The sequence below is a fragment of the Canis lupus genome, chromosome 21 (assembly GCF_011100685.1).
Source record: "Canis lupus familiaris isolate Mischka breed German Shepherd chromosome 21, alternate assembly UU_Cfam_GSD_1.0, whole genome shotgun sequence".
NCBI lineage: Eukaryota > Metazoa > Chordata > Mammalia > Carnivora > Canidae > Canis > Canis lupus.
In genome coordinates this window covers 5,941,643-5,953,747 of record NC_049242.1, presented here as the reverse complement: position 1 = coordinate 5,953,747, position 12,105 = coordinate 5,941,643, and the positions used below count along the sequence as shown (strand labels likewise).

At 38.3% G+C, this 12,105-nt stretch overlaps 1 protein-coding gene across 2 annotated transcripts in view; it reads right to left on the bottom strand.

Moving 5' to 3' along the window:
• SESN3 (sestrin 3) overlaps positions 1-12,105 on the bottom strand; it is a 71,561-nt gene that overhangs the window by 24,922 nt on the left and 34,534 nt on the right. For both annotated transcript variants that reach the window (XM_038568266.1, XM_038568267.1), the window contains exons 2-3: positions 3,863-3,928; positions 1,068-1,265 (exon numbers count right to left, since the gene is read on the bottom strand). In XM_038568266.1, coding sequence (XP_038424194.1) covers positions 1,068-1,265; positions 3,863-3,928 — 264 coding nt within the window. The remainder of the gene's footprint in view (positions 1-1,067; positions 1,266-3,862; positions 3,929-12,105) is intronic.

The following is a 12,105-nucleotide window of genomic DNA, read 5'->3' as shown; positions in this document are numbered from 1 at the left end:
GCCTTCGGCCTTACTATCGTCAAAATTGTAAGCTGGAATACAGTCTTGGTCATGTTTGTCGGCTGATAGGACATAGGGTGCTGCCCTTTTCTTGTTGTTGTTAAAACTTTGGTTAAGAGTATAAACAAGAGGGGTCCCTGGGTGGCGCAGTGGTTTGGCGCCTGCCTTTGGCCCAGGGCATGATCCTGGAGACCCCAGATCGAATCCCACATGGGGCTCCCGGTGCATGGAGCCTGCTTCTCCCTCTGCCTGTGTCTCTGCCTCTCTCTCTCTCTCTCTCTATCATAATAATTAAAAATTAAAAAAAAAGAGTATAAACAAGATCATCAAATTAAACCTGGGAAAAACTAATCTGCTAACTGCAGGCTAGCTCTACCAGTCCAGCTTTTCTCCTAAACTTTCCCAACAACAGGGCACTTGGGCCAGATCCTTCTTTTTCTCTGGAAATGATCCACCCCTGAAACTGCTCCTTTCTAACCTTCTCATCCCAATTTATTTTATTTTATTTTTTTCATCCCAATTTATAATTCTCTCCCCACCCCCACCAAGACATTAACTAGTTAACTAGTTTGCACCAAGTACTATATACTTTGGAGGGTTAGAACTCATTGGAGAAATTTTCTCCATTGGTGCTGATGGATACTTTCCTCTTATCTGGCCAGATTAGTGATATTCTTCATGTGTAAAATGAGTAAATCAGATGTCACTGCCAAACCATTTTATGTTAACTATACAAAACAAAGTATCAAGAGCAAAAATAAAACTTGTGGGATGCTAGGGATATTCCTTAGGACATTACAAACATCATTAATTGTAAGAGAGTAAATTGAAAATTCAAGGGGAAACATTCGGTGCATTGAGATGCCTAGAACATTCGACCAATGTTCTTGGATACATTGGACCATGTATCCAAGACCCATGATATCCAAAAGGTTACAGGCTTCATCAGTTCTTACTTCTAGAAAATTCTACCTCGTTCTACACACACCAACACACACAGACTGGTAGGAGAAAGGAGGAGTAAGGGCGACGTCAAGCGAAGTGGGGCAAGCGGGAAGCAGGCGCACCATTATTGCAATGTAGTGCCTGTGTGGTAGAGGAAGGGGGCCGTCCATGCGCAGCATGTAGAACTGGCTCCGCAGGAACGACTCCAGGTACTGAGTGTGGAGACTCATGACCTGGGTGATGTTGTCCAGACGACCGGATGTAGAGTATTCTTCCACAAGAAAGTTAGTACGTTCATCCACTGTGTTTGCTTGGACAACCTTACAAGCGAAGACACACAAAATGATCATTGAGAAATCATGGCTTTTTTGTTTACATACATTATGCCACTCTTGAGGCAAATGAATGTTCTTTTGATACGAACAGACACTGAGATTAGGCAGTTGCTCATACCAGAAATAAAAAAGAAAGCACCACTCATTTTTGGCTCTGGGACCACAATTTATTAAACAACAAATGTCAAATCATCAAACATGCAACTATGAAATTGGAGAAAAGCAGCTTCCATCTGCTGCGCCAGGCACATAAGGCAAAATTTTCAGGGCCCACTTGCCTGGCCTATTATTATACCAATTTGTGCAGCGGCGAAAGCAGTGGCATTTGATTCCTATAGTTAGGATTGTATCTCAACTGCCTGTGAAGATACTTAATCACCTTCTTTTAAGACAGATATTTTCAGCCTGATCTTTTGCTTATTTTATTTCAACATAAAATGAAAAGCTCCCTGAAGTCTTTTGAGGGACAAAAAAAAAGAAAATATGATAATATGTAGGAAAATGTTAATTGAAAAATTAATAAGGGCACTAGAATATTGTCATTCCTATTTTTAGTCTATTGTATTAATTACTAAAAACAAGTTTAGTGATTAAAATGGACATCCTCCATCTTAGGGAATCAAAAGTGCTTCCTCAAAAATAGATTCTTATATATAGCCTTATACACAATGACAGCTTGGGCATCACACCAAGAATTGGCTCTGAAGGTGTTAAGAGCTTATTAGCACCTTGTAAAAGGACCCGGCTCTGTGGGAATTAATGGACATGAGATGAATATTTCTAGGATTGGTTCATTATTTATTGATAGTTTAGAATTAGAATTCTGGACTTAAGAATACATTCCTTATTTCAGATTCAAAATTAAATTCGAGCTCATGCTCCGAGTTGATGGCAGAGCCTGGTCCAGAATCCAGATTTTCTAAAGTCCAGACTAATGGTCTTTCCAAAGATCCATACTGCTATTAGAAACTCTGTTTACTCTTTAAGGCTGGCTTCACAGTCTCTTCTGAAAAATAAGTACAAATTACACAAAGGCACTATTGACTGAGGAAAATCTAATCCCAAAGGAAATAGAATGTTTGGAAAGTGTGAACTGTGAGGAAATGTTAATTACAATGGCGTCAAAAAGCAATTTCAGTTCAGCTGGTTATAAAGCCAAGTACACTTTCACTTGCCCATTTCCCCCCATTTTGTCAACTACAGGGACCAAGTGATGGTAAAAACAATAAGATACAGATCAACCACATGTAATTAAATGTAGAATATTTGTTGGTTTTGTTTTGTTTTCCCCAGCAGAGTTTCTTTTGTTTAACTGATGCCAGAGATTGTTAACGGATGCAAGAGGTCCTGAAAACAGTGGTGGCTCCTGCAAACCAGCTTACCTTCAAATATATACTGTGAAAATGACTGTGTTTTAGGAAGTCTTTATGTATCTGAGGTAATCTCTCGGCCAACAGTGGCCCCAATGCTGTAGGGAGAAATGGGCACAAATGCAACCATGTCTCTAATGACTGGTGGCCACCTAGATCAGCTAGAGATACTGAGTTCCCAAAACATTACTGTTACTTTTCCTTCCACCTTTCCATCCAGATGGTAAGGTCACTCATAAAGTGAAATAAAGATGAACTACTGACTCTGCCCATAACCTGGCATGTATTCTTTGAATTCTCTTCATCCCTTCTTTTAAGACAATGCCTGGCAGGTGCTCTGTACATTTATTGACTACTTTCAGAACAATACAGGAATAATGCTGGTGCTTTAAGATAAATGTCTTCACAGTAAATAGTGAAATCAGTATATACCATTGTATTCAGTAAGTTAATAACTCCTTCTAGCAGAGAAAAACTCAATTTAGTGGTTCTTAAGCTTCTCTTAACCAAAGCATATACCTGAAAGGCATCGAGGAATCAAGGAAATCCCGCACATTGCTGTCACCTTTCATAAAGATGTACACCCACAAAATGGGCACAACTCTTCTACTGATTAGAATTTCTTTTGCATTGTATTTTATGACCTCTCTTTCTTGCAGTTACTGTTTTGACATCCCACTCTCACCAAAGGTACAGATTATACAGATTGCATTGACATTCTGCCCAAGAGACTAAGAACCAATCAACCAAACAAACAACTACTAACGATGTCATGGCATGTTTTGCTTAATAGGTTTAGTTGGGAAACTCCCTTTTTCATTTCAAAATATAGTTTCTTAATATATTAAATCACCATGAAACAGTGGCCATTTAAAAACCTAAAACCTTCAAGTTGATATTAAACTTTATTTAAAAGAACTTTATTACTATTAGCAGCTTTGTTCAGAAAAGTTGTGTTTGAAATCAAAAATGGTAAAATTTACATTTTTCTAGCCTTATAATACAACTAACTCTAAAATAAGAAGGCAGATTATTAAACACACAAACTTTTAAGTGAAGTTCAAAAGAAAATATCTCTATGTTCTGACATATAAATAAGGAACAAGAGCAAAACATAGGTTTACTTCCATATTAAAAATGGAGATATTCTTTGATACAATTAAGTCACTTTTTTGTGTAACACGTAATATATTTTAACACAGATAAACTTACTTCCTTCTCTGGAATAAAGGCACTTGGTCCTCTTGTCAAAGGTTGAGATACTCGGATTCTTTTATCCTATTTTTAAAAGAAAGGTTTTGTGTTAATGGTGACTTTCTAAGAAAAGTTAAATTGGTACAAATTTATTGCTGAGGTACTAAGACAAACTAAATAAACAGAATTATGTAAAATCAAAATAAGGGACAGGTCTCAGATAACAAAAATCCATAGGGCTAATGAGGTAATGGGGCAAGTTCCTCAAAAAGTTAAAAACAGAACTATCTTATGATCCAGCAATTGCACTAGTGGGTATTTACCCAAAGAATACAAGAACACTAATCCAAAGGGGTACATGCACCCCTATTTTTATAGCAGCATTATTCACAATAGCCAAGATACAGAAGCAGCCCAAGTGTCCATCAATTGATAAGTGGATCAAGATAATGTGGTATGTACATACAATGGAATATTAGCCACAAAAAATAATGAAAATCTTGCCATTTGCCATAACATGGATGGAGCTAGATAGTAAAATGCTAAGCAAATTAGGTCACTCAGAGAAGACAGATACCCTACGATTTTACTTCTACGTCGAATTTAAGAAACAAAGCAAACATGCAAAGGAAAAAAAATGGGAGAGACAGAAAGAGAAATAAAGAAACAGACTCTTAACTAGAGAGAACAAACTGATGACTACCAGTGGGGAGGTGGGCAGAGGGATGGGTGACATAGGTGATGGATAAGGAGTGCACTTGTGATGAACATCATGTGATGTACGAAGTTCTGAATCACTATATTGTATGCTTGAAACTAATATAACACTTGTGTGTGTGTGTGTGTACACACTATATAACCAGTTAGCACATTAACTGAAATTAAAATAAAAACTTAAAAAAAAAAAGATAATGGGGTAATAACCTCCTCCTCCAGTGCTGGATACACAATGCACTTCCAAATTTCATTTCCCTCAGTCATATTCTACAGCACCAGAGATTTTTAGCTCATATTTGACAAGACTAAAAACTTTCGATCTCCATAATAAAATCATATCTAATAGTACACTAGTGCACTAACAGTGCTCAATCTGAAAGCTCCAGGAAAGGTTGAATTCAGAGGATTACACACAACTCCCTAAAATGATGACCTGACCTGTGGGGTTTTTTCCTGAACAAAATAGGAATAAACATATCTAATATAAAGTTTTGAAGCTTTAAGTAAGAAAACTGTACAAGCTGGAGAAATAGAGGTTAACTTAATGTAAGAAATGGAGAATATAGCAATGTTTATTGTTCTACTTGCTACTCTATTTAAGTGGTAGATCACTAATGGCATGTTTGAGTGTTAGATTTTTTTTTTTGAAGTTTTTAATTTTTTTGTTAAATTTTTTTAATTAAAAAATATTTTGGTTATCCCCATTTAAGTGTAATATCTATAATGTCGCATCAGTAGAGAAGATATTTGCAAATCAGATACCTGATAAGGGGTTAATATCCAAAATATATAAAGAACTCATATAACTCAAAAGAAAAAAAAACTCAATTAAAAAAAATGGGCAGAGGATCTGAATAGACTTTTTTTCAGAGAAGATGTTCAGATGGCCAAGAGACACATGACAAGATACTCAACAACCCTCATCATCAGGGAAATGCAAATCAAAACCACAATGAGGTATCACCTCACACCTGTCAGAATGGCTAAACTCAAGAACACAAGAAACAAGTGTTAACAAGGATGTAGAGAGAAAGGAATTCTCATGCATTGTTAGAGGGATGCAAACTGGTGTAGACACTGTGAAAGACGGTATGGAGGGTCCGCAAAAAATTAAAAATAGAATTACTCTATGATCTAACCATTCTACTTCTGGGTATTTTTCTGAAGAAAAGGAAAACATTACTTTGAAAAAATACATACACTATGTTTATTGCAGCATTATTTATAATAATCAAGATATGGAAATAGATTCTAAGTGTTCATGAATAGGTGAATGGCTAAAGAAAACATGGTATACTATATACATAAAATGGATTACTTCTTAGCCATAAGAAAGATAGAAATCTTTCCATTTGTGACAACACGGACAGACCTTGAGGATATTATGCTAAGTGACCTAAGTTAGACAGAAAAAGATAAAGACTGTAGATTTCACTTACATGTGGAATCCAAATGATAAAACGAATGAACACACAAAACCAAACCAAACTCCTAGATAGTGAAAATAGACTGGTGTTTGCTAGAGGCAGAAGGGTAGAGAGGTGGGCAAGCTAGTGAAGGGGATTAAAGAGGTACTAACTTTCAGTTATAAGATAAGTCACAGGATTATGATGTACAGCATGGTGACTACAGTCAATAATATCGTATAGCAAATTTCAAAGTTGCTAAGAAAGTAAATCTTAAAAGTTCTCATCACAAGACCAAAACAATGTGTGAGTGTACATAGTGACAGATGGTAACTAGACTTACGGTGGTAATAATTCTGCAATGTATACAAATGTTGAATCATTGTGTTGTACACCTGAAACTAACATAATGTATGGCAATTATACTTCAATAAAAACAAAACAGAGACTATGCCATGGTTTACAAAGATTATAAAGAATGCTTGGAAGACTGAAGAGCATGAGAACAGAGGTCTATTGGGAAAGTAGTATGTTAAGCTTTAGGTGTCACCAAGCCCTCCTCAGGAAACTTCTAAAGCGAGGAAGTGACTCTAAAATGGTTCCTTATCCAAAATGGGCAATATCTACTTCACATGACCTTGTTTCCGGCCATAGCAGACTAGACCAACCAGCACAGAAGCTTATCTGCAACCTATGGGTGCCCTGATGCAAAAATTCTGCCCAAACACAACTGAGGGTAATTCACTGGACCATTTAAGATTCTAGAGTTAGGGACATCTGGGTGGCTCAGTAGTTGAGCGTCTGCCTTTGGCTCAGGTTGTGATCCCAGGGTCCTGGGATCGAGTATGGCGTCAGGCTCCCCTAAGGGAGCCTACTTCTCCCTCTGCTTATTTCTCTGCCTCTCTCTCTTTCTATGTCTCTTGTGAATAAATAAATAAAATCTTTAAAAAAGGAAAAGATTCTAGAGTTACTATAGGTGTATGAAACCAATGCACTCTGATAAAGAGAAGAGCAACAACATAGCACTCAGAAGGCAGAGGCAGAGAACACAGTAAAGCAGCATTAGAAAAGGCAACAATAGATAACTGCTTCTAAGGGCAAAAGCACCAGTGTTTCTAGGGAGTCCCTAGAGGAAGTCAAGTCTAATCATGGGCTCTCCTATGTCTTTTCCTCTTTTCCACCTTCACTCCTCTCTCTAGAAGATAACCGGAATCCTTGTTGTTCCTTAAAATCAAAGAGCCTACCAAACACAAAACAGTTATTCCAATCCCTTATTTCAACAAGCAGCAGTTACAAAACAAACTGACAAACGCAGGCAGCTAGGGCACACTCAATGATTTTTCTTTTTTTTTTTTTTTGAGAACTTGATCACCTCTGATAGACTCAGGGGGTACAGGGCAAGCAAAACAGAAAGGGTCCCTGCCCTCATGAGCATGGCACATAATCTCCATCAATTTTCAGAATTCTATCAGAATAAATATATTGAATAATGATCATCTAAACCTGCTCAAGTGTCAGAAAGAACTAGGCATTTAGGTTGTATTTATAAAGGGATGACACATACATCTTTAGCCTACTGGTCAAATATACTAGAAGACTCTATGTAAAAAGGAGTAATTTAGAATTTCTAATATCGGCATTTCCTGTCTACATCAACCACAATCTAGTTTAACCCAGAAAAAAAATTTAGAAGAAAATAATAGATTTCTTCCTCTGCTACCTCTGTGAGTTATAGAAAACAAAATTTTAAATACTCTCTATATGATATAGCCTAATGCAGTCATATGTGAAAAGCAATTTCCTTGATGATGAATCATTTCGAATGAATAAAATAGTTAAGAGAAACTGATTGTGAGGACCTATCACAGGTTTGAGGAGGAAAATGCCAATAGGAAGATAAGTGAAGGTTTTTATTTATATTTATAAAAATATACGTGAAATGGAGAGAAAATACAGGGAGCAAAAAACTGAAGGTGTACGAAGGGCCTTTGGGAGACAAAGAATGATGCATTAATAATATGATTTGTTTATAAAAATCACTATTTGATACATTTATCAATTGAATACATCTTTACATGCTTGAAATTATTATTTTGCCTACAAAAATATTTTCTGGAACAGATGTTTAAATCTGAAATACGTCTTCATTACAAATGGAACAGTGTGCTGCTGTACTTCAAAGAACATAATATCTCTCTTCGTTTTGACCAATTGATAAGAAGCAACAGAAACTCAATTTCATTTGTGTCGACATTCATTTGGTCATTTAGTCAGCAATAATTCATGGGGTATTTACAACATGCTGGATACAAATAAGGACTAGCCTGGCAGAAATGCATGCAACCAACCAACCATTCGGCCTCTGACATACCTCAGAGCAGATACATACACTAGGTGATATGGGAAGACATCATTTTAACTATTGCCACTTAGTCATTCCTCTTTCATTGAACATTAAAGTTATGTCCAGTTTTTATTATTATAAATAATGCTGAGTATCTTTGTACAAAGAGATTTTGTACAAAGGACAGGTTTTACAGTATTTAGAATAGATTCTTTAGGAAGAATCCTAGATGTGGATATCCTTTTAGGTCATAAGTATCTTTAGAGTTCTTGTTGCATGCTGCAAAAGTGCTAACAAAAATGTTTTACCAATTTTATTTTCATCAGCTGAGAAAATGCCCACTTAACCCATTCACTTTTATTTTATTTTTTTTAAAGATTTTTTATTTTTTATTTTATTTATGAGAGAGAGAGAGAGAGAGAGAGAGAGAAGCAGACACAGGAGGAGGGAGAAGCAGGCTCCATGCCGGGAGCCTGATGTGGGACTCGATCCCGATCCCGGGACTCCAGGATCACGCCCTGGGCCAAAGGCAGGCGCTAAACCGCTGAGCCACCCAGGGATCCCCAACCCATTCACTTTTTTTAAAATTTTTTTTTTTTTGTAAATTTTTATTTATTTATGATAGTCACACACACACAGAGAAAGAGAGAGAGAGAGAGGCAGAGACATAGGCAGAGGGAGAAACAGGCTCCATGCACCGGGAGCCTGACGTGGGACTCGATCCCGGGTCTCCAGGATCGCGCCCTGGGCCAAAGGCAGGCACTAAACCGCTGCGCCACCCAGGGATCCCCCATTCACTTTTAAAAGTGAAAAAAAAAAAACATCCAAAAATGTGATGGGAACTTTTCATGATACATATTTGAGGTAAAACTTATGTAGAGATGTGTCATATAGTCAATACAGTTTTTTATAGAAAACAATTTTTTAAATAATATAATTCTGGGAGTGACGTAGCCCCTGGGCCGAAGACTAACACCAACCAACCAACAAAAACATCTCCGGTGGGAAGTTAACTGCAATAGCCTGGGGGGAGGATGATGTGGCCTGACTTAAGAGAGCTGCTTAAACACTAAAAGGAAGGGAAAAGTTAACAGCATTGCTTTTTAAAGATTTTAAGGTATTTGAGAGAGAGACAGAGATAGCACATAAGTGTGTGTGTGTGGGGGGGGGCAGGGGGAGAAGATCTCATGACCCTGAGATCATGACCTGAGTTGAAACCAAGAGTCAGACACTTAACCAATGGAGCCAACCCTGAAAACTAACATCATTTTTAAGTTTTGCCATCATGTACCCTTCTTTGCTTAGGTTTTTAAAATGGTGCCACTCCTGAAATAATCAGCCTACTTCCTGCTTCTGTAAAAGGAGCACCTTTTTGGTGAGGATTCTACTATTGTTTCAGCTGCTTCATATAGTTATAAGAATATAAACAAATATATTTGAAAAATAAAATTTAAAAAGTGATCAAGGCAGCTCACAAATTCTACTATGAATTCATCTTTCTAAGTTCTTTTTTTCCCCCAACTACGTTGTTGGTGTACGTTTTGAAAGTTTAGGTCAAACCCAAAAGAAAGAGGACGGCATCATATCCCAAAGATTCATCTTAAAACCATAAGTTGAAGTTCCGTTCTCCTGTAATACCCTGTAACACCTTTCCTCAGCTTTCATTTCAAATCCAAAATGTCCAGGAATGAGTTCCTACTTCATTCATACCCTTGATTAACAATCTGAATCTCTAGACCTGTGTTGCCTTGTACGATAGCTATCGATCACATTTAAATTAATTAAAATTGAATAAAGTTAAAAGTACAGTTCCTCAATCACTAGTTGTTGGGGCCAGGTGGGAAGGGAAACTCCTCAAGATGGCGGATACGCCAAAATGGCTGAGGTTCCTGTCACCACCTCCACTTGGGACGACAGCTTGAGCAGACCCTTACACCTCTCCTTTGGACTTCCCCAACCGAACCCAATGCCCTTCAAACCCCAGAGGAGGAAGTCACCTTTGACTGGTCGAATTGCAATCCTTCCTTTGCACAGTGAGGGTCACTCTGACTGGTTGGATTGCAATCCTTCCTTTGCATATGAGCCAACCAATAGGAAACCGTTCTGCCTTACAACGTTATGTAAACCCCCTACCACCTTGTCTTGGCGCGACTTCCTCGACTCACTCTCTTTCCCCCGTGAGTCGTGGAACCTCGCCCGAGGGTGCCTGCAATAAAATCTGTTCTTGGACCCTCGCTTGCCTTGGCGGTCTCATTTCCATCTAGTTACTAAAAAACTTAACACTAGTCACTGTTCCTGTGCTCAGCAGTCACATGTACCCATGGCTACTATAAAGGACAGTGGAGACTTTCCCATTTGCTAACACAGAAGGTTCTACCAAATGGCACTGTTCTAGACTCTTCAATTTAAAAAAAAAATCACATCTTAGGCATTTTAGTGTTTTTTTTTAAATGATAAATGATTTCTCCACAGAATTATCAGTTTGATGATCACACATACTAATCCCATAATCAAGCATTTTAGCGTCATTGCGGAAATGCTCTCAACGAAATTAAGAGTGAGTCCGGATAAGGGCAATTCAGGAAAAACAAACCAACAAAATCAGCCAGTTCCAAGAATCCTTGTCTCAATGTCTGCTCATGTAACAGTTTCCCGAAAAATAAAAACTTTTTTTTTCCTTTGAAAAATTTATGGTAAAAAACCCATAACATGAGATCTACCCTCTTAACAAATCAAGCGTACAGTACAGAATTGCTAACTGTAAGTACATTGTACAACAGATGTCTAGGACTTTTTTTTATCTTGCATAACTGAAACTTTATACCCATTGAACAACAACTCCGCATTCCCCTCAACCCCCAGCCCTTGGCAACCACTACTCTGTGCTTTTTATGTAAGCACACTTCAGATCCCAGCTGAGATGCTCCTTACGTAACCACCAGCTTTCTTGCCTCCTAGCACGATTCACCATGCAGATCTGTCTGCTGTGCAAGTCCACTCTTGGTTGCTTCTATAACATTGGACCACCCATCCTACTTAGTCTTTGACCACTTTTACATTTTTCCTGGACATCCCCTTAATTTCTTTCATTAATATTCATTCTAAGGGCAACCTGGTGGCTCAGTGGTTGAGCGTCAGCCTTTGGCTCAGGGTGTGATCCTGGAGTCCTGGGATCAAGTCCCACATGGGGCTTCTTGTGGGGAACGGGCTTCTCCCTCTGTTTATCTCTGACTCTCTCTGTGTCTCTCATGAATAGATAAATAAGATCTTAAAAAATATATATTCATCCTCTCAAGTGAGTATTCTCTTTCAGGGATTACACCTTCTTTCCACAAAACCAAATTGGCTGAATTGTGTGATAGTCCCTGTACTGGGGGGAGGGGGGGGGTGGTGGAAAAAAAAGAACATGTGAACTGAAAATGAGCAAGGCAGGCAACTGACTCCTGAATCTTATATCTAGCTTGGAGCTCTTGTTGGCCCTTGGGTCTGGCTTTGGGGCATTCTGAGCTGCCTGTGAAGTCATCTGTTTATAATATTTACACCTTAAAATCAACACGTTTAAAACCAATGTTCTGGGGCATCTGCCTTTGGCTCAGGTCATGATCTCAGGGTCCTGGGATGGGGCCTGGCATGGGGTTCCCTGCTCAGCAGGTGGGTTGGGGGTGGGAGGGTAGAGGGGGGGTGGTTGTCCTGCTTCTTCCTCTCCCTCTGCCCCTCCCCCTGCTCATGTGCCTCTCTCTCTCATAAATAAAATATTTAAAAAAAAAATCTTCCACATCAAACCCACTGTCCCT